Below are 22089 nucleotides of genomic sequence, written 5' to 3'. Positions count from 1 at the left end.
CGTGGTGGCCTCCAGTTTGTGCTGGTTCCCTGCTCTTGGTGATCCCCTCTTTGTGGTGGCCTCCAGTTTGTGTTGGTTCCCTGTTCATGGTGGTCCCCTGTTGGTGGTGGTCCCTCATCTGTGCTGGTCTCCTTTTTGTGGTGGTCCTCAGTTGATGCTGGTCCCCAGTTGATGCTGGTCCCCTCTTCAAACTGGTCCCACTTTTCGTGGTGGTCTCCAGTTTGTGCTGGTTCCCTGCTCATGGTGATCCCCTCTTTGTGGTGGCCTCCAGTTTGTGTTGGTTCCCTGTTCATGGTGGTCCCCTGTTCATGGTGGTCCCCTGTTGGTGGTGGTCCCTCATCTGTGCTGGTCCCCTTTTTGTGGTGGTCCTCAGTTGATGCTGGTCCTCAGTTGATGCTGGTCCCCAGTTGATGCTGGTCCCCTCTTCAAACTGGTCCCACTTTTCATGGTGGTCTCCAGTTTGTGCTGGTTCTCTGCTCTTGGTGATCCCCTCTACGTGGTGGCCTCCAGTTTGTGCTGGTTCCCTGCTCATGGTGATCCCCTCTTTGTGGTGGCCTCCAGTTTGTGTTGGTTCCCTGTTCATGGTGATCCCCTCTTTGTGGTGGCCTCCAGTTTGTGTTGGTTCCCTGCTCTTAGTGATCCCCTCTTTGTGGTGGCCTCCAGTTTGTGCTGGTTCCCTGTTCACAGTGGTCCCCTGTTCATGGTGGTCCCCTGTTGGTGGTGGTCCCTCATCTGTGCTGGTCTCCTTTTTGTGGTGGTCCTCAGTTGATGCTGGTCCTCAGTTGATGCTGGTCCTCAGTTGATGCTGGTCCCCAGTTGATGCTGGTCCCCTCTTCAAACTGGTCCCACTTTTCGTGGTGGTCTCCAGTTTGTGCTGGTTCCCCTCTTGGTGGTGGTCCTGCATTTGTGGTGTCCCCTGTTCGTGGTGGTCCCCATGGTGCTGCTTGCTTTGTGGCACCGATTCCCAGCAGGAATGGTCAAAGGAGAGCCGGGACACAACCTCCCCTACCCCCAGGAACAGGACGAAGCAGGATGTGGGAATCCTCTCCAAGGATGCTGGGGGGCAACGCTGCCCCTGGTAATACATTTGGGGGAGTTGGGGGCCGGGGGATGGGGGGAGGGCAGGCACTTCTTGGGGTCTCCTCTGGGTTTCGTCGCTCCTGGATGGCCGGGAAGGGCTGAAGGTTCTTCCCTGGAAGGGGTTAACCGAGGCTGGGAGCGGAAGGTGCGTAAGAAGGTCACGAAGGAGGAGATTTGGCCGCGGCGAAGAAACCGAAAGTGAAGAGATCGCGGGAAGGCGAAGGGGTGGGGGGAAAGGGGATCCCAACCCTGCCCCCCACCATGGCCAGCACCCAGGTGAGAACCGACTGGTCCAGGCATGGACTGATGGGCAGGGGGGATACGAGTCGTAGCGGGGGGGACGACTCCTCTAGCGGTATAGAATGCTCAGGGTGCTGATGGAGGGCGGGGAGGCAGTTGAAGCCACCAGGAAGTGGTCAGCACCACCATGTGAGTGATGAGTTTTGGGGTGTCCCTTCCCCCACCCCCAGGCTGGTGGTCCCCAGTCCAACCCTCTCCCCGCACAGTCCTGTGGGGATGCTGCAGACAGAGAGAGGCAGGAGCTCAGAGGGATGGGATGGGCAATGTGGGGGTGGTAGAGTGGCAGGGAGGGGGGAGGCAGTTGAAGCCACCAGGAAATCTGCAGCACCACCATGTGGGTGGTGAGTTTTGGGGTGTCCCTTCCCCCACCCCCAGGCTGGTGGTCCCCAGTCCAACCCTCTCCCCACGCAGTCCTGTGGGGATGCTGCAGATGGAAGAGAGAGGCAGAAGCTCAGATGGGCAAGGTGGAGGTGGTAGGGGAAGGGGTGGCAGGGAGGGGGAGAGGCAGTTGAAGCCACCAGGAGGTCTGCAGCACCACGATGTGGGTGATGAGGTTTGGGGTGTCCGTTCCCCCACCCAGGGCTGGTGGTCCCCAGTGCAACCCTGTCCCCACGCAGTCCTGTGGGGATGCTGCAGATGCAGAGAGGCAGAAGCTCAGAGGGGTGGGATGGGCAATGTGGGGGTGGTAGAGTGGCAGGGAGGGGGGAGGCAGTTGAAGCCACCAGGAAATCTGCAGCACCATCATGTGGGTGATGAGTTTTGGGGTGTCCCTTCCCCCACCCAGGGCTGGTGGTCCTCAATCCAACCCTCTCCCCACGCAGTCCTGTGGGGATGCTGCAGGCAGAGGAGAGAGGCAGGAGCTCAGAGGGGTGGGATGGGCTGAGCAAGGAGGGGTGGTAAGGGAGGGGAAAAGGTTGGAGGGGAGGGGGGAGGCAGTTGAAGCCACCAGGAAGTCGTCAGCACCATCATGTGGGTGATGAGTTTTGGGGTGTCCGTTCTCCACCCCTGGGCTGGTGGTCCCCAGTCCAACCCTGTCCCCGTGCAGTCCTGTGGGGATGCTGCAGGCAGAGGAGAGAGGCAGAAGCCCAGAGGGATGGGATGGGCAATGTGGGGGTGGTAGGGGAAGGGGTGGCAGGGAGGGGGGAGGCAGTTGAAGCCACCAGGAGGTCTGCAGCACCACGATGTGGGTGATGAGGTTTGGGGTGTCCCTTCCCCCACCCCCAGGCTGGTGGTCCCCAGTCCAACCCTGTCCCCGCGCAGTCCTGTGGGGATGCTGCAGGCAGGAGCTCAGAGGGATGGGATGGGCTGAGCAAGGAGGGGGTAGTAGAGTGGCAGGGAGGGGGGAGGCAGTTGAAGCCACCAGGAAATCCGCAGCACCACCATGTGGGTGATGAGTTTTGGGGTGTCCCTTCCCCCACCCCCAGGCTGGTGGTCCTCAATCCAACCCTCTCCCCACGCAGTCCTGTGGGGATGCTGCAGATGGAAGAGAGAGGCAGGAGCTCAGATGAGCAAGGTGGAGGTGGTAGGGGAAGGGGTGGCAGGGAGGGGGGGAGCTGTTGAAGCCACCAGGAGGTCTGCAGCACCACGATGTGGGTGATGAGGTTTGGGGTGTCCCTTCCCCCACCCCGGGCTGGTGGTTCCCAGTCCAACCCTCTCCCCACACAGTCCTGTGGGGATGCTGCGGACGGAGGAGAGAGGCAGGAGCTCAGAGGGGTGGGATGGGCTGAGCGAGGTGGGGGTGGTAAGGGAGGGGAAAAGGTTGGAGGGGAGAGGGGAGGCAGTTGAAGCCACCAGGAAATCTGCAGCACCACCATGTGGGTGATGAGTTTTGGGGTGTCCGTTCTCCACCCCTGGGCTGGTGGTCCCCAGTCCAACCCTGTCCCCACACAGTCCTGTGGGGATGCTGCAGACAGAGAGAGGCAGGAGCTCAGAGGGATGGGATGGGCAATGTGGGGGTGGTAGGGGAAGGGGTGGCAGGGAGGGGGGGAGCTGTTGAAGCCACCTGGAGGTCTGCAGCACCACGATGTGGGTGATGAGGTTTGAGGTGTCCATTCTCCACCCCTGGGCTGGTGGTCCCCAGTCCAACCCTGTCCCCACACAGTCCTGTGGGGATGCTGCAGATGGAAGAGAGAGGCAGGAGCTCAGATGGGCAAGGTGGAGGTGGTAGGGGAAGGGGTGGCAGGGAGGGGGGAGGCAGTTGAAGCCACCAGGAAATCTGCAGCACCATCATGTGGGTGATGAGTTTTGGGGTGTCCCTTCCCCCACCCCCAGGCTGGTGGTCCTCAATCCAACCCTCTCCCCACACAGTCCTGTGGGGATGCTGCAGATGGAAGAGAGAGGCAGAAGCTGAGGGATGGGTTGGGCTGAGCAAGGTGGGGGTGGTAGAGGATGGCTGGGAGGGTGGTCCCCACCGTGCCAGGTTGTCATGCAGGGGTCTGCCTCTGGGTTCCACCTTCTATGCTGCCTTTCTGCAGCACCCCCAGCCCCACAGCAAAGGGCACCATCCTGCTTCTTCTTTGCTCCTGTCCAGCCACACAACCTTACCATGGTGCATCCAAAAACACATCTTCTATTGTGGGGGAGGGCTGTCTGCTAACAAGGCTTGAACATCACTGGTGGGAAGTGGTTGCTCCAAACAGGGTTTGGATGTCTTCTTATTATCCCCTACCCCCCCCCCCCCCCCCCAAAGAAGATGTGTTTTTGGAAGCCCTTACACCCCAGGGCTCATTCCTCTTCCTCTCTCTCCAAGCTGCTAGAAGATGACTTCCAGTTCATCTGCTGTGAAGGCTGCCAACAGGAATCACCCAAACTCAAGCTCCTCACCTGCTTCCACACCTTGTGCCTCAACTGCCTGAGCCAGAACAAGCCAGATGGGCAGTGCCCCGTGTGCCACGCAGCCATCCAGCAGGCTGCTGGTACCTCTGACGTGGACAACCTGCTCTTCACCAACCTACAAGCCAAGCTGAAGGTCTACAAGAGGATTGTTGATGGAGTGGACCTCTTGTGTGACAACTGCAAGCAAGGCAGCGAGCTGTGGTGCTTTGAGTGCAAGGAGCTCCTCTGCACCAAGTGCTTCAGGGCCCACCAGCGCTACTTGAAGGGTCACGAAGCAAAGAGAGTGGTGGACATCAAGGCAGGGTCTGCTAAGGACTTCCTTGAGGGCATCAGGAGGAACAGCAGCTTCCCCTGCTCCAACCCTACCCACAAGAGCCAATCTGTAAGGTATGTCTGAGGAGATCTGTCCCCATCTGTGGCGTTGGCAGGAATTGACTTGGGTTAGAGAAGATGAGGACTGAGCAGGATGCCCTTCACCTTCTGCTGCCCTGATTGTCACCATGGCACGGGGAAAATGGGTGGCAAGCAGTGACTGGTGGGTCTAGGGCATGGCAAGAGGGTCTGGGTGAAGCTGAGTTCCATCTGATGGTGGGAGGGCAGGGGCAAGGTAGGCAGAGGGAGGGGAGCATGTGAGGTGCTCCTTACTAGGGTAGGGAGGGTGATGCTGATGGAGCTCATGGAGAAGACCTCTCGATTGGACTGCTGTGATGGACAAGGCAGGCAGGACTTGTGTGGGGGATCACAGAGTCACAGAACCAAGCAGGTTGGAAGAGCCCTCCAAGATCACCCAGTCCAACAGACAAAGATCTCCTCTCCCACTTCTTATATTCTTGCCTTGGGCATCTTAAGATGACCTTTGGTCTTCTGCCTTTATACTTAGCCCCGGGAAGCAGTGGTGGCAGGGCTCACCTCTGCCCTGCCCTTGGGATGCTCTCTGCTGGTGCAGCAGCCACCACAGAGCAGTCTGTAGCCAACCCACCAGAGCAGTCTGAAGCCTGTGGAGATAGGGAACCAACATCACTTTTTGCAGCTGGGAGAGTGCAGCAAGATCAAGTGTGGTGGTGCCCAAAATTCCAGGGGTGGCTGAACTTGCAGTTTGGCAATGAGTGGCTCAGGGGAGAGCTCACTGCTGCCTGCAACCACCTGAAAGAAGATTGTAGCCAGGCAAGGGTTGGTCTCTTCTCCCAAGCACCCAGTGACAGAAGAAGAGGACACAGTCTCCAAGTGGGCCAGGGCAGGTTGAGCCTGGCCATTAGGAGGAAATTCTTCCCAGAGAGAGGGATTGGCCTTGGGATGGGCTGCCCGGGGAGGTGGTGGAGTCCCCATCCCTGGAGGTGTTTAAAAGGAGGCTGGGTGAGGCACTTGGTGCCATGGGTTAGTTGGTTAGAAGGGTCAGGCTGGGCTCGATGCTGATCCTAGAGGTCTCTCCCAACCTGGTTCACTCTGTGGTGATTCTGAGTGCCCAGCAAAGGGCAGGGTCAGGAGGAGTGCTCTGCTGCTGCTCGGCCCCGCAGCCTCTCCTGCAGGATGTGCTCCAAGGCTCCGTGCAGCTCCCGTCCTGCTCTAAAGCAGAGACAGAGAATGGTTGCACTCAGGGAGCACGAAGGTCGCTCCCAGGCAGAAGGGTTCCAGGCTCTGAGGCCGCTGCTGCAGGCCCAGCTGTGGCAGCAGGGCAGAGCCAGAGAGGTTTGTGCAGCTGCCTGCGGAGGGGGAGCGCTGCCAGCCCAGCGAGGTCCCGGGCAGGAGCAGAGGGTGCCGCAGAAGGGCAGAGCGAGAGAAGAGCTTTGGCCTCCGAGATGCTCCCCTCCAAGCCCCGAGCCCGCACCCCCGCGGCCACTCGGCGCCGTGCCCAGGGGCCAGGCGCAGGTCGCAGCCCTGCGGGGCCGGCGAGGCAGCAGCTCCCCGGGCAGCCGAGCGCAGGTGCCCGGCAGGACGGAGCTGTGCGGAGCGGCCAAGCTGCCACCGCAGCTGCGGGGCGAGGCGAGGCGAGGCGGAGCCCTGCCCGGCGCCGTGCCTCAGTTTCCCCGGGTCGGGGCAGGTCGGGGCGGGTCGGGTCGGGTCCGGGGGGGGCGCGGCGGGGCCCGGGCCGGCTGTGAGCGGCTGCGGCGTTGCCTTGCAGCATCTACTGCCGGCGGTGCGCCAAGGCGCTGTGCTGTTCGTGCGCGCTGCTGGACAGCCAGCACGCCCCGTTCTGCGACATCCGCAGCGAGAGCCAGCGGCGGCAGCAGGAGCTGGGCAGCCTCGGGCGGCAGCTGCGCGGCAGCAGGAGCGGCTTCCAGGCGGCGGCGGAGGCGCTGCGGGCCCAGGCCGCCCGGCTGGAGGAGGCGCAGCGGGAGATGCGGGAGCTGATCCGGCAGCGAGCGGAGCAGCTGGTGGCGCTGATCCGGCGGGAGGAAGAGGAGCTGCTGGCGCTGGTGGCGGCGCGGCAGGAGCAGGGCCGGGGCCGGCTGGCGGGGGAGCTGCGGCGGGTGGAGGGGGTGCTGCGGCGGCTGGAGGCGGGCGAGCGGCTGGTGGAGAAGATGGGGCTGTACGGCACGGAGCAGGAGGTGATGGACATGCAGCCCTTCATCAAGGGCTCGCTGCAGGAGCTGCAGCGGCTGCAGCCTCCGGCGGCCCAGGAGCCAGCGCAGCCCGGGGACTTCGCGGAGTGCAGAGCCAGGCTGCAGGCGCTGGTGGAGCGGGTCACAGGGCGCCCAGGTGAGGAGGCGCTCGGCCGGGGGCTGCGGGCGGCGGCGGCGGAGCCGCGGGGGCGGGCAGGGCAGTGGCGGCAGCGACCTGCGCTGCGGGAGTGCCGCCTGCGCTCTGGGCTGCCTGGCACCGAGGGGGGCGTGGAGGGGAGAGGGGAGAGGGAGGCGGTGAAGGGAGTGGGGAAGAGGGAGGGGAGAAGGGAGAGGGAGGCGGTGAAGGGAGGGGAGAAGAGGGAGGGGAGAGGGGAGAGGGAGGCGGTGAAGGGAGAGGAGAAGAGGGAGGGGAGAAGGGAGAGGGAGGCGGTGAAAAGAGGGGAGAAGAGGGAGGGGAGAGGGGAGAGGGAGGCGGTGAAGGGAGGGGAGAAGAGGGAGGGGAGAAGGGAGAGGGAGGCGGTGAAGGGAGGGGAGAAGAGGGAGGGGAGAGGGGAGAGGGAGGCGGTGAAGGGAATAGAGAAGAAGGAGGGGAGAAGGATGAGGAAGGTGGTGAAGGGAGGGAGAAGAGGGAGGGGAGAAGGGCGATGGAAGGTGGTGAATCAGGCTCTGGTGAGGAGCATCTGATGGAGATGCTGTTGTTCAGTTTGGAGGGAAGGAGGTTGAGAGGTGCCCCGGGGATGGATCCAGCCTGCCTGCAGGCAGCATGGGCTTGGAGCAGCTCCTAAATCCCTGCATCACAGAATGCATCAGGCTGGAATGGGTCCCTCGGAGGTCATCTTGTCCAGGCACCTTTGCTTTGAGGAGGGACACCTGCAACTAGAGCAGGTTGCTCAAGGCCCCATCAAGTGTGACCTTCTGTCTGCAGGGATGAGCCCTCAACTAGATCTTTGGGCAGCCTGTTCCAATGTCTCACCACTCCCATTGTGAGGAACCTCCTGCTGATGTCTCCCACGGGGTTCAGAGCCACCTCCATGCAGCAAAACAAGTCCAGGTTCCCTCTTGTAGGGTCCTGGTTTCCACTGGGCTCAAGATTTGCTCCATTTCTTCTATGGCCACAGCTCTGTTTTGCTCTCCTGCCCATCTGTCAGGCTCTGATGGGGTTCTGCACTTTGGCCACAACAACCCCAAGCAGCACTAGAGGCTGGGGCCAGAGTGGCTGAGAGCAGGCAGGCAGAGAGGGAGCTGGGGGTGCTGGCAGAGAGGAGCTGCAGAGGAGGCAGCAGTGCCCAGGTGGGCAGCAGAGCCAATGGCATCCTGGGCTGGCTCAGGAGCAGTGTGGGCAGCAGGACAAGGGAGGTTCTTGTGCCCCTGTGCTCAGCACTGCTCAGGCCACCCCTGCAGTGCTGTGTCCAGCTCTGGGCTCCTCCAGTCAAGAGAGAGATGTTGAGGTGCTGGAAGGTCCCCAGGGAAGAATGAAGCTGGGGAAGGGGCTTGTTCTCCAGGCCTTCTTTATTCAACCACCTGGGGCAGTCCCCACTTTTGGGCTGTTGATTGACCTCCTTGGCATGGTGTAGCCAACCAAGAAGGTGAAATGTTCCCTGTGAGCCCTCCCTGTGGAAGGTGCAGCTCTTTCCCCAGCTCTTTGGGAGGGATTGGGAATGGCATCTGTGGTGTGTGCAGGGTTGGTGTGCTGGAGGGTCCAGGTTGAGTCAGAAGGTGGTAGCATCCCTCCAGAAAATGAGAGCAAAGGAAAAGCAATGGGAGGAGGAAACTTTGCAGGGTCTTCTGCTCCATCCTCCTCCTCCTCCTGCTGTCTTCAGACCTGGGCTATCACCCATGTGCTCTTTGGCCTGCTGTGGGATTCCACCACTGAGCACCCCAGGGCAGTGGGATTGCACCACTGAGCACCCCAGGGCAAATTCAGAGGTGGTCCACAGAAGAGCTCAGGGGTTGATGTGGTGCATGGAGCTTGGGAGTTTCCTGGGGACAAAGCTGCCTCCCACCCCAGTCCTTGCATCTCAGTGGTGTGGTAGGCATCATCACTCTATCTCCTCTCTCCACCCCACCAAGGCAGGCTGGAGGAACCCTCCAAGCTCTGCTTCTTGCCTTCTGCTTCCTTCAACCCCTCTCCCTACAACAGGTCCCTCTGCTGCCCAGCATGACTCGATGTCTGATGATGACACCACCCTGATCCTCGACCTTCAACCTCCTAGGGAGCATTGCCAACCTGATGGAGGTCTGCCCACGGGACTGCCTGCCCACCACCAACCCTCTGCCCCCACCTTGGACCTCTCCAATGACAGAGGATGTGCGTGGCCAGACCAGGGAGAGGTCTTACCCCCTGCCCAACCCACATCTCCATCCCTTCTAATGCAAAGGGCTGAAGAAGCTGAGGAAGACTCCAGGTCAGCTCATGGGGACAATGGGCCACTTCCCAGGAGCATCCAGGAATTCCTGGCCTCCCTGAAGGAAGATTTCAGTGGCTGGGCCAGGTCCAACAGGCAGCAGGCAGAGCAGCTCCTGAGGCTGGGCGATGAGCTCCTGCAAGCTCAGCAAAGGGCAAACAGGCATCTGGTGTCCCTGATCCAGGAGATCCAGGCCATATCCCACTCCCTGGCCACTGTAACCTCTGCCATGGCACCCCTGCCACAGCCTGTGGCCAGCCAGCAGGACCTCCTCAGCCCAGATGTGGCTTGGCCATCTCTGCCTTCCGACTTGCTGGAGTTATTCCCTTCCAGCACCCCACAGAACCATCAGCTGCTGGTACCAGTGGCTGCCACAGCTCCTTCCCCCAGCAGCCCTCGTCCTGCCACCCCTCCTGCCAGCCCATCCTGCTCAGAGCCCTCCAGCCCAGCTTCTGAGGGGGAACAGCCCAAATCGAGGTACCTCACCAGGGGCAAGCGCAGAGGGAAGGCCAAAAGAAGAGCGCAGAAGCGGAGGAAGAAATGAGGCTGTGCCAAGCAGAAGGTTTGCTGAGGGCTGCCAGCTGCTTGGCCAAACCCTTTGAAGGTCTCTGTGGAGGCCAGAAGCTCCATCTCACCTCACTGTGCCAATAAATGCTCCTGGGATGAAGGCTGCATTGGTCTTCTGTGGGGTTTGGGAGGGCAAGCATGGCTCTCCCGAGCGAGCCCTTGGCAAGAACCTGCTTGGGAGCAGCATGGTCCCATGAAGTCCCTTTCTGATTCCCTTCCCAGCATCTGTGACCTCTTGGATTGAGGGTTTAGGGTGGGTGGAAGGGCAGCAAAACCCAGTGGGAGGGCTGGAGGAAAGGCAAGAGTAGGTGCCCAGCCTGCAACCCCTCCGCTGGATTCCAGCCTCAGTAGCACCTCCAAGAGGAAGATCCTCCCAAGGAGGTGATCCCAGAGCCACCTGCACCTCCTGCAGCATCTTTTCTTCCTCCTCTCAGCTCCCTCCAGCATGCTTCAGCCTCACTGTGAGTTCATTGTGGTTTTCCTCTTAGCAGAAGCCTCTGCACCTCCAGCCATGGAGGAGTCCCACCGTGGGATTTCCACCTCTTGGGCTTAGCCAGCAGGAATCTGAGGCCACCTTCAGCCCTTGCAAGGTTCTTTGAGCTTTGAGGTTTGCTTGCTGCTTTCCAGGTTCTCTTTAGAGAGGGCAGATCAGCCAAGCAAGCTGGGCACAGGGCTGCAGAGCCCTCAAAGGCACTTTGCTGACATCTCAGCATGAGGCAGGTTGATGGAACCAGGCTGTGGAGAGCCTCCCTTGGGCATGTGGGGGCTTGTGAGTTGTTTCTTGCCTACACCTTGCCCTGCCCATGTCCAGAGGTGCCATGAGTGGTTGTGATGGGCTTGAGGCCCCCCCCCAAAACACAGAATCACAGAACTAACCAGGTTGAAAATGCCCTTTGAGCTCATTGAGTCCAACTCATCACCCAACACCTCCTAATTAACTGACCCATGGCACCAAGTGCCTCCTGCAGCCTCCTCTTCAACACTTCCAGGGTGTTTGGTTGATTGTGTGATCACAGAATCATGGAATCATAGAATCAGGCAGGTTGGAAGAGAGCTCCAAGCTCAGCCAGCCCAACCTAGCACCCAGCCCTGGCCAACCAACCAGACCATGGCACTAAGTGCCCCAGCCAGGCTTGGCTGCAACACCTCCAGCCACAGCCACTCCACCACCTCCCTGGGCAGCCCATTCCAGTGCCAATCACTCTCTCTGCCAGGAACTTCCTCCTCACAGCCAGCCCAGACCTGCCCTGCCACAGCTTCAGCCTGGGTCCCCTTCTTCTGCTGCTGCTGCCTGCCTGGCAGCAGAGCCCAACCCCAGCTGGCTACAGCCTCCCTGCAGGCAGCTGCAGGCAGCAATGAGCTCTGCCCTGAGCCTCCTCTGCTGCAGGCTGCACTCCCCCAGCTCCCTCAGCCTCTCCTCACAGGGCTGTGCTCCAGGCCCCTCCCCAGCCTTGCTGCCCTTCTCCAAACACCTTCCAGCACCTCAGCATCTCTCTGCAATGGAGGAGCCCAGAGCTGGACACAGCACTGCAGGGGTGGCCTGAGCAGTGCTGAGCACAGGGGCACAAGAACCTCCCTTGTCCTGCTGCCCACACTGCTCCTGAGCCAGCCCAGGATGCCATTGGCTCTGCTGCCCACCTGGGCACTGCTGCCTCCTCTGCAGCTCCTCTCTGCCAGCACCCCCAGCTCCCTCTCTGCCTGCCTGCTCTCAGCCACTCTGGCCCCAGCCTCTAGTGCTGCTTGGGGTTGTTGTGGCCAAAGTGCACAACCCTGCCCTTGGCCTTGTTCAGTCTCATCCCCTTGGCCTCTGCCCACCCATGCAGCCTGGCCAGGTCCCTCTGCAGGGCTCTGCTCCCCTCCAACAGCTCCACAGCTGCTCCTAGCTTGGTGCCATCTGCAACCTGACTGCTGCTGGACTCAGTCCCCTGCTCCAGCTCATCAGTGCAGATACTGAGCACATCTCCCACCAGAAGGGCAGAGCCTCACTCAAGCAGAAGTGGCCTTCAGTGCTGCTGGAGGCAAAGTCCCTTCTGGCTTCCAGTGCCACAGTGCAAGGACTTGCCTGGCCTCAGACCTGCCTGGTGACCTTTGCCTGGGACAGAACAGCCGTGACAGGGCCAGGGCTGGGGGCCTCCAGGCTGACTGCAGAGCATGTCCCCAGTCAGACCAGGCTGGGATCAGAAGGGCTTCACCCTCCCTGCAGGATAGAAGCAAGAGGCTAAAGGTGATTTATTGCCCCAGCTCTGGAAAGGGAGGTCCCATCCCCTCTGCCTGAAAGGGGGGGTCCCATCCTGTCTGCCCAAAAAGGGGGGTCCCATCCTCTTTGCCCAAAAGGGGGGGTCCCATCCTCTCTGCCCAAAAGGGGGGGTCCCATCCTCTCTGCCCAAAAGGGGGTTCCCATCTTCTCTGCTTAAAAGGGTGGGGGGGTCCTATCCCCTCTTCCTGATGGGGGGGGGGCATCTGCTTAAAAGGGGGAGTCTCATCCTCTCTGCCTGATAAGGGGGGTCCCATCCTCTCTGCCTACAAAGGGGGGGTCCCATCCCCTCTGTACCTGATAGAGGGGGTCCCCATCTCCTCTGCCTAAAAAGGGGGTCTCATCCCCTCTACCTGATAGAGGGGGTCCCATCTTCTCTGCCTAAAAGGGGGGTCCCATCCTCTCTGCCTGATAGAGGGGGTCCCATCCTCTGCCCAAAAGGAGGGGTCCCATCCTCTCTGCCTGATAGGGGGAGTCCCATCCTCTCTGCCTGATAGAGGGGGTCCCATCCTCTGCCCAAAAGGAGGGGTCCCATCCTCTCTGCCTGATAGGGGGAGTCCCATCCTCTCTGCCTGATAGAGGGGGTCCCATCCTCTGCCCAAAAGGGGGGTCCCATCCTCTCTGCCTGATAGAGGGGGTCCCATCCTCTGCCCAAAAGGGGGGTCCCATCCTCTCTGCCTGATAGAGGGGGTCCCATCCTCTCTGCCTGATAGAGGGGGTCCCATCCTCTGCCCAAAAGGGGGTTCCCATCCTCTCTGCCTAATAAAGGAGACCTCATCCCCTCCTCTAGAGACAATGTTCCTATCCCCTCTGCCTCAAAGGGGGGGACCCCATCCTCTGTACCTGGTGGAGGGGGACCCCATCCTCTGTACCTGATAGAGGGGATCCCCATCTCCTCTGCCTGATAAGGGGGGAACCCCATCTCCTCTGCCTGATAAGGGGGGATCCCCATCTCCTCTGCCTCCCTGTGCTGAAGCAAGTGGACAGAGAGGCTTAGCTGCAGCACCTCCTGCAGCCCCACCCCTGCGACTTGCCCTGGGGGGGGGGGCTGAGTACCCTCAGCTGCTGGCAGTTGCCATCGCGGGAGGTGCTCTGAGCATCACCACCCACCTGAGCTGGGAGTGGCTGCAGGAGATGAGGGCTATAAAAGGTCCCCCCGAGGCAGCAGCAGCTGCTGCTTGTGCTGGCCACTTGTAGGCAGGATGAGGCTTGGAAGCAGCCTGAGGCTTGTTCTTTTCTGCTGGGTTTTTGGGGGGGTGGCTGCTTACCACCCGTGGGATGTCCTTAAAGGGGAGGTAGAGCTATGGAAGCGTGGAGGGGACCCTTCCTTTGGGCAGCCCAGAGCCTTCTCCCAGCCCTCTCCCTGGGCATGGGTGGATGTTTCCCAGCTGCAGGCAGCTGCCCCCTTGCACCCTGTGGCTGTGCAGTGCCAGGAGGCACAGATGGTGGTCACTGTGCACAGGGACCTCTTTGGCACAGGACGTCTGGTCAAGGCTACAGACCTGAGCCTGGGCTCAGCCTCCTGCTTGCCTGTAGCCTGGAGCACTGCTGAGCCTCTGGTGACCTTTGTGGCTGGGCTGCATGAGTGTGGCAGCAGCCTCAGGGTAAGGCTGGTGGAGCCTCTGGTGACCTTGGGTTGGGGTCTGAGCTTCTGGTGACCTCCATGGCTGGACTGCATGGGCAGCAGCCTCAGAGTAAGGCTGGTGGAGCCTCTGGTGACCTTGGGTTGGGGTCTGAGCTTCTGGTGACCTCCAGAGCTGGGCTGTAAGGGCAGCAGCCTCAGGGTAAGGCTGGTAGAAGGGGCTGGAGCTCTTGGCTGGGGATCTGAACCTCTGGTGACCTCCATAGCTGGGCTGTAAGGGCAGCAGCCTCAGGGTAAGGCTGATGGAAGGGTCTGGAGCTCTTGGGTTGGGGTCTGAGCCTCTGGTGACCTCCAGAGCTGGGCTGTGTGGGCAGCAGCCTTAGGGTAAGGCTGCTGGAAGGGTCTGGTGACCTTGGGTGGGGGCCTGAGCCTCTGGTGACCTCCAGAGCTGGGATGTGTGAGCAGCAGCCTCAGGGTAAGGCTGGTGGAGCCTCTGGTGACCTCCAGAGCTGGGCTGTAGGGGCAGCAGCCTCAGGGTAAGGCAGGTGGAAGGGGCTGGAGCTCTTGGGTGGGGGTCTGAGCCTCTGGTGACCCTGGGTGGAGGTCTGAGCCTCTCACCTCGCACCACATCTCAGCCTGGTCAGCAGAAGCTCTGCTCTGCAGTCCCGGGTGGTGGAGGGGGATTGTGTGAGCAGGGAGAGGGCAGGCAAGAGGCAATTAATAGCTGACTCAGGAGGTTTTTATGCCGTTGCTGCCCTCTCCAGGGTGGAGCTCAGATGGCAGGGAGCTGGAAGCCCTTCCAGTGGGTGCTTAACCTTCAGGTGGCACCTGGGTGCTGCTGGAATGTGGCACAGGTTGGAAGAGAGCTCCAAGCTCACCCAGCCCAACCTAGCACCCAGCCCTGGCCAATGATAGAACCAAACAGGTTGGAAGAGAGCTCCAAGCTCAGCCAGCCCAACCTAGCACCCAGCCCTATCCAGTCACCCAGACCATCTCAGGGCTATGAGGATGATGAGGGGACTGGAGCACTGCTGAGGCTGAGGGATCTGGGGCTGCTTAGTCTGGAGAAGAGCAGCCTGATAGGGGATTGAATCAATGTCCAGAAGTATCTGAGGGCTGGGGGTTGTGGGGGGGGTTCAACAAGGACAAGTGCAGAGTCCTGCACCTGGGGAGGGAGAATAAACTGCAGCAGGACAGGCTGGGAGGTGACTGCTGGAGAGCAGCCCCAAGGAGAGGGAGCTGGGAGTGCTGGGGGAGAGCATCCCTGGCACAGCAATGTGCCCTGGGGGCCAAGAGGCCAATGGGGTCGTGGGGGGCACTCAGCAGAGTGTGTCCAGCAGATGCAGGGAGGTTCTCCTGCCCCTCTGCTCTGCCCTGCTGAGACCTCATCTTGAGCACTGCCTTCAGTTTGGGGCTCCCCAGTTGCAGAGGGACAGGAACTGCTGGAGAGGGTCCAGCAGAGGGCTGGGAGGATGATGAGGGGACTGAGCAGTGCCTGGTGAGGAGAGGCTGAGGAACCTGGGGCTGCTTAGTCTGGAGAAGAGAAGACTGAGAGGGGATTGAATCAATGTCTATAACTGAGAGCTGGGGGTCAGGAGGGGGGGACAGGCTCTGCTCACTGCTCCCTGGCACAGGACAAGCAGCAATGGATGGAAGCTGCAGCACAGGAGGTTCCAGCTCAACACAAGGAGGAACTTCTTGCCTGGAAGGGTCCCAGAGCCCTGGCACAGGCTGCCCAGAGAGGTTGTGGAGTCTCCTTGTGTGGAGCCTTTCCAGGCCTGCCTGGATGTGTTCCTGTGTGCCCTGAGCTGGATTGTGTGGCCCTGCTCTGGCAGGGGGGTTGGACTCAGTGATCTCTTTGGGTCCCTTCCAACCCCTGACATCTGTGAGCCTGTGAGAGGTCTCTTCCAGCTGCTGTGTGTGTCCAAGGGACAGGAGTGGTCTCACTTGACTGGATGATGTCTTCTCCCTTTCTCCAGGTGACTCCTGAGGCTCTGATCTACAGCACAAGCTTGAACTACAACCCAGTCCCTACCGGTAACCCCAACATCATCCGAGCCAGCCCTGCCCTGGTTCCTATTGAGTGCTACTACCCAAGGTGAGGCAGGAAAAGGAGCACCAAGCAAGCCCTTGTGCTGCTCAGGGGGATTTCATCATGAGCATCTCTTTTCCTCCCCCCCCCCCCCAGGAGGGACAATGTGAGCAGCAATGCTGTCAAACCCACATGGGCACCCTTCCACTCCACCTTGTCCTCTGAGGAGCAGCTGCTCTTCTCTCTGCACCTCATGAATGGTAGGTTTGGGGTGAGGGACTCCTTAAAGGCAGCCCTGAGGTGGTCACACTTCTCCTGGTGCTGCTGTCACACTCATCTTACCACTGGAGTGATGGCACTGGGGGGGGGGGAGCAGATTGGGGTGGGCACTATTGGAGTGAGGGTGCTCAGGGTAGGGACTCAGCTCCCTGTACCTGATGAGGTTTCCTTGGATAGGAATAGAATGGAAACATGGAATCAGGCAGGGCTGGAAGGGAGCACAAGGAGCAGGCAGTGCCAACCCCCTGCCATGCCCAGGGACACCCTACCCTAGAGCAGCCTGACCACAGCCTCAGCCAGCCTGGCCTCAAACACCTCCAGCCATGGGGCCTCAACCCCCTCCCTGGGCAACCCATTCCAGCCTCTCACCACTCTCCTGCTCAACAACTTCCTCCCCACCTCCACCTTTGCTCCATTCCCCCCACTCCTGACACTCCCTCACAGCCTCAAAAGTCCCTCCCCAGCTTTTTTGGAGCCCCCTTCAGACCCTGCAAGGCCACCAGAAGGTCCCCTGGGAGCCTCCTCTGCTCCAGCCTGCACAGCCCCAACTCTTTCAGGCTGTGCTCACAGCAGAGCTGCTGCAGCCTCTCAGCATCCTCCTGGCCCTGCTCTGGACACTCTCCAGCATCTCCACAGCCCTCTTGGCCCAGGGGCTCCAGAGCTGGATGCAGCACTCCAGGTGGGCTCTCAGCAGAGCAGAGCAGAGGGGCAGAATCCCCTCCCTGGCCCTGCTGGCCACACTGCTGCTGCTGCAGCCCAGCCTCTGCTTGGCTTTCTGGGCTGCAAGTGCTCACTGCTGGCTCCTGTGCAGCTTCTCCTCCAGCAGCACCCCCAAGTGCCTCTCCTCAGGGCTGCTCTCCAGCCTGGCACTGCCCAGCCTGCATTGCTGCTTGCCATTGCCTCTAACCAGCTGCAGGACCTTGCCCTTGCTCTTGTTGCACCTGCTGAAGACCAGGAGGCACAGGCTGGCATCCTGCTCCCGAGTGCCTGCTGCCCTCTGTGTTCCCAGATGATTGGAGTGCAGAGAGGGACTCTGCTGTCTTTCACCTGGGAGAGGTCCTCCACTTCCAAGCTGAGGTCAAGGCAGAGAACCATGCACCTCTGAGGCTCTTTGTGGACAGCTGTGTGGCCACCCCAAGCCCAGACAGAAGCACTTCTCTCCACTATGCCTTCATTGACTTCAGTGGGTAAGAGCTGGCTCTGTGTGTGTGTCCCCCTCAACTTGCAGGCACCTCCTTGGCAGGGTCTGGGTACCTCTGCCAGTGAGATCTTGCTGCTAGTCCTTGCTTCTGTGCCTTAGGTGCTTGGTGGATGGGCAACTGGATGATGCCACCTCGACTTTTATCTCCCCAAGACCCAGGCAAGATGTGCTGCAGTTTGCAGTGGAGGCTTTCAAGTTTGCAGGAGGCTCCAGCAACCTGGTAAAGTATCCTTCAGGGAAGGTTTTATCCCTCCCCTCCATGGCTCTGGCCTGGAATTGCCTTCCCCAAGGCCTGATGGCAACCTATGAATGAGGTCACAATGGGTGGCAGCTGCTGAGTCCAAGATCTGCCCTTGGAGGTCAAGTTCTCATCCAGCTCAAGCCAAGCCCTTCTGTTGGGCTTCATTAGCTGCCTCCTTCAGGTCACTTCTAGCTTCAGAGAGGTTTGAGGTGGCCTCCAATTTGGGCTAGCAACAGGGTGGTGGATGTGAAAGCCATCATGACAACTGACAGCCTAACCCCTCTGCTCTTCTTGGCTCTCCCCAGGTCTACATCACCTGCCACCTGAAGGTCTCCCTGGCTGCCCAAGCTCCAGACCCTCTCAACAAGGCTTGCTCCTTCCACAGAGCCAGCAGCCTGTGAGTAACCAGCAACCAGGACAGGCTGAGAGCTGGGCACAGAGGAACCCAACGAGGTCCAACAAGGACAAGTGCAGAGTCCTGCACCTGGGGAGGGAGAACAAACTGCAGCAGGACAGGCTGGGAGGTGACTGCTGGAGAGCAGCCCCAAGGAGAGGGAGCTGGGAGTGCTGGGGGAGAGCATCCCTGGCACAGCAGTGTGCCCTGGGGGCCAAAAGGCCAATGGGGTCCTGGGGGGCACTCAGCAGAGTGTGGCCAGCAGATCAAGGGAGGTTCTCCTGCCCCTCTGCTCTGCCCTGCTGAGACCTCATCTTGAGCACTGCCTTCAGTTTGGGGCTCCCCAGTTGCAGAGGGACAGGGATCTGCTGGAGAGGGTCCAGCAGAGGGCTGTGAGGATGATGAGGGGACTGAGCAGTGCCTGGTGAGGAGAGGCTGAGGGCCCTGGGGCTGCTTAGTCTGGAGAAGAGAAGGCTGAGAGGGGATTGAATCCATGGTTATAAACCCCTGAGGGGGGGACAGGCTCTGCTCACTGCTCCCTGGCACAGGACAAGCAGCAATGGATGGAAGCTGCAGCACAGGAGGTTCCAGCTCAGCACAAGGAGGAACTTCTTGCCTGGAAGGGTCCCAGAGCCCTGGCACAGGCTGCCCAGAGAGGCTGTGGAGTCTCCTTGTGTGGAGCCTTTCCAGCCCTGTCTGGATGTGTTCCTGTGTGCCCTGAGCTAGGTTGTGTGGCCCTGCTCTGGCAGGGGGATTGGACTGGATGCTCTCCTTGGGTCCCTTCCAACCCCTGATATCCTGTGAGTGGTTGGGCAAGTTGCTGTGCCAAGAGCTTGGGCTCCCCTTCTGGTGTGCCACCTTCCAGGCAGATGGAGTTGCCCATTTGGCTGGGAAGGGTTTTGGTCTCTCCTGGGAGACCCCCAAGCATGTGAAGGGGTGGGCTGGTCACTGCCACAGAACTGCAGAGGTTGGAAGGGACCTCCAGAGCTCATCCAGTCCAATCTCCCCTGCCAATGCAGCATCCCTCCAGGGGAGTTCACACAGGGATGCAGCCAGGTGGGTTTGGAAAGCCTCCAGAGCAGGAGACTCCACAACCTCTCTGGGCAGCCTGCTCCAGGGCTCTGCCACCCTCACTCTAAAGAAGTTTCTCCTCCTGTTGAGCTGAAACCTTCTCTGCTCCAGTTTGCATCCATTGCTCCTTGGCTCATTGCTGTGCACCACCCATAAGAGCTTGGCCCCCTCCACTTGACCCCCACCCCTCAGCTACTGACCAGATCCCCTCTCAGCCTTCTCTTCTCCAGGCTAAACAGCCCCAGGGCTCTCAGGCTCTCTCCACAGGGGAGATGCTCAACTCCCCCACTCACCCTTTGTGGCTCTCAGTCTCTCTCCACAGGGGAGATGCTCAAGTCCCCCACACATCCTTGTGGCTCTCAGTCTCTCTCCACAGGGGAGATGCTCAACTCCCCCACTCACCCTTTGTGGCTCTCAGTCTCTCTCCACAGGGGAGATGCTCAACTCCCCCACACATCCTTGTGGCTCTCAGTCTCTCTCCACAGGGGAGATGCTCAACTCCCCCACTCATCCTTGTGACTCTCAGTCTCTCTCCACAGAGGAGATGCTCAAGTCCCCCACACATCCTTGTGGCTCTCAGTCTCTCTCCACAGAGGAGATGCTCAAGTCCCCCACACATCCTTGTGACTCTCAGTCTCTCTCCACAGGGGAGATGCTCAACTCCCCCACTCATCCTTGTGGCTCTCAGGCTCTCTCCACAGAGGAGATGCTCAACTCCCTCACTCACCCTTGTGGCTCTCAGTCTTGTTGCTGCTCTCTTCCAGATGGACTCCTGTGGAAGGCACTCAGGACATCTGTTCCTGCTGTGAGATGAGGAGCTGTGGCTCAACCAGGCACTCCAGGAGGTTCCAGAGCCCTTCACAATGGCAAAGAGGCCGTGCCAGAAGAGCAATACCCTCCCAGCTTGGTATGGCTCAATCTGCCTCTTGGTCCCTGTCATCCCCATGGTAACTGACTTGGTGCTGGGTGGTTGGAGCTGCCTCATCACCTCTTGGTGCTGCTCCAAGGTTTGGGAGAGCTTCAAAGGAGTTGGAGCACTCATTTGTGATCTCTCCCTTTCTAGATGCCTTGCTGGAAGAAGCAGATGTTGTGGTTGGACCTCTCTTGATCCACAGCTGGCAGGATCACTCAGTTAGGAGGTTACCTTCTCAAGGTAGGGCAGAGCCAGGGAAGGGGAATGGTTTGTGCAGCAGGTTCTGGCTGTGACCACCTCCTTGCTTCTCCTTCCTAGGTGCTCATCATATGTGGGTGGCACTGATGCTGGCTGCTGTTGCTGGTTTGGTCATCCTGCTGCTTGCTGTTCTAGGAGCATTGAGTGTCTGCTGGACACCCAGCAGCCTCCTTTGAGGCACTGCTTTTAGCTGTCCACCCAGTAACAAACTGAGAGGCTTGAGGGAGAAGTCTCCCTGGAGAGCCAGATGGAATAAAGCTTCTTGTTAACTTGAGCTGTGCTGCTTCATCTCCCTCAACCTGCTCTGAGCACCTCCTTTGGGTCACTGCTTTCAGTTGTCCACCCAGTAACAAGCTGAGAGGTTTGATGGAGCCAGTGGAGAAGTCTCCCTGGAGAGCCAGATGGGTTAAAGCTTCTTGTTAACTTGAGCTGTGCTTCTTTGTCTCCCTCAACCTTCTCTGAGCACCTCCTTTGGGTCACTGCTTTTGGTTATCCACCCAGTGATGGCCTGAGAGGTGTGGAGAAGCCTCCCTGGAGAGCCAGATGGGTTAAAGCTTCTTCTTAACTTGAGCTGTGCTGCTTCATCTCCCTCAACTTGCTCTGAGCACCTCCTTTGGGTCACTGCTTTTGGTTATCCACCCAGTGATGGCCTGAGAGGTGTAGAGAAGCCTCCCTGGAGAGCCAGAAGGGTTAAAGCTTCTTCTTAACTTGAGCTGTGCTGCTTCATCTCCCTCAACCTGCTCTGAGCACCTCCTTTGGGTCACTGCTTTTGGTTATCCACCCAGTAATGGCCTGAGAGGTGTGGAGAAGCCTCCCTGGAGAGCCAGATGGGTTAAAGCTGCTTCTTGAACTTAAGCTGTGCATCTTTGTCTCCCTCAACCTGCTCTGAGCACCTCCTTTGGGTCACTGATTTTAGTTGTCTACACAGTAATGGCCTGAGAGATGTGGAGAAGCCTCCCTGGAGAGCCAGATGGGTTAAAGCTTCTTCTTAACTTGAGCTGTGCTTCTTTGTCTCCCTCAACCTGCTCTGAGCACCTCCTTTGGGTCACTGCTTTTGGTTATCCACCCAGTAATGGCCTGAGAGGTGTGGAGAAGCCTCCCTGGAGAGCCAGAAGGGTTAAAGCTTCTTCTTGAACTTGAGCTGTGCTTCTTCATCTCCCTCAACCTGCTCTGAGCACCTCCTTTGAGTCACTGCTTTTGGTTATCCACCCAGTGATGGCCTGAGAGGTGTGGGGAAGCCTCCCTGGAGAGCCAGAAGGGTTAAAGCTTCTTCTTAACTTGAGCTGTGCTGCTTCATCCTCCTCAACCTGCTCTGAGCACCTCCCTTCTGCTGAAGCCCTGCCTCATACCACCTCCCCCCCCCCCCCATGATCCCCCAGAGCACCCAGCTGGGAATTGATGTGAGGAATCCCCCACCCCAAGATGCTCTGTTTTGTGCTTTGGGAGCAGCATGGTTTAGCCTCAAACCTTTTCCTCCCCCCTGTAGGAGCTGCTTTGAGTCTGCTCCACACTTCCACATCCCTTCCTCAACAGGAGGTTAATAAAGCTTGGACCATTTCTCCTCCTGCCTAAAGCTGTTCCTGGGAGAGAAACTCAGTGGAGCTGCTGAGGGTCAGGAGATTTGGCTTCTTCCTGGGCTAGAGGCAGGCAGGAATTCCAATCCCTGTCCCCTCCACCCCCACCCCAAGGACTGTTTACACATAGTTGTATGTCACCAGCCTTGGCTTCAATCTACAAACAGTCCTTGGGGTAAGGATTGGAATTTCTGCCCTTCCCCTCCTTCTCCAACCTCTAGAAAGGGCTTTTCTGCCATCAGTCACAGCTGCTGCTGCTTTCTTGTTCCTGGTGCTGTGAAATTTGGGGGTTCTTCTACTTGGAGCTGCCTGCATGGCTACAAGATGCCCCCAAGGCTTGTTGCTGCTCTCCACTAGTAGGGAGAGGCTCCCAGCTCAGGCAGCAGTGGGAGCTGGGCCAACTGAACAGCTTGGGATGTGTTGTTTGAGGTCAGAATGAATCCAGGCTGCTCTGGATTCATGGAAGAGTGACTTGCAGGTAGCTGGAGCCTGCTTGTTTGGGCTCCTCTACTTAGAGCTGCCTTCATGGCTACAAGATGCCC

At 59.5% G+C, this 22089-nt stretch overlaps 2 protein-coding genes across 2 annotated transcripts; both read left to right on the top strand.

The window, feature by feature from the left end:
- The first annotated feature begins 1202 nt into the window (after positions 1–1202).
- Positions 1203–9848, top strand: LOC135182796 (protein PML-like). Its single transcript, XM_064157244.1, has 4 exons — positions 1203–1356; positions 4130–4602; positions 6335–6912; positions 8917–9848. Exons 1-4 carry the CDS (start codon positions 1342–1344, stop codon positions 9723–9725), a joined length of 1875 nt encoding a protein of 624 aa, XP_064013314.1. The 5' UTR covers positions 1203–1341; the 3' UTR covers positions 9726–9848.
- A 3342-nt stretch (positions 9849–13190) lies between these two features.
- LOC135182795 (zona pellucida sperm-binding protein 3-like) lies at positions 13191–20247 on the top strand. Its single transcript, XM_064157243.1, has 9 exons — positions 13191–13606; positions 15564–15682; positions 15773–15876; positions 16905–17082; positions 17196–17316; positions 17643–17734; positions 19567–19709; positions 19866–19955; positions 20034–20247. The coding sequence occupies exons 1-9, from the start codon at positions 13205–13207 to the stop codon at positions 20147–20149; spliced, it is 1365 nt and encodes a 454-aa protein (XP_064013313.1). The 5' UTR covers positions 13191–13204; the 3' UTR covers positions 20150–20247.
- The last annotated feature ends 1842 nt before the right edge of the window (positions 20248–22089 follow it).

This window comes from Pogoniulus pusillus, chromosome 17, assembly GCF_015220805.1.
Source record: "Pogoniulus pusillus isolate bPogPus1 chromosome 17, bPogPus1.pri, whole genome shotgun sequence".
Taxonomy (NCBI): Eukaryota; Metazoa; Chordata; class Aves; order Piciformes; family Lybiidae; genus Pogoniulus; species Pogoniulus pusillus.
Note: the sequence above shows the minus strand (reverse complement) of the source record. Positions and strands in the feature narration are given on the sequence as shown.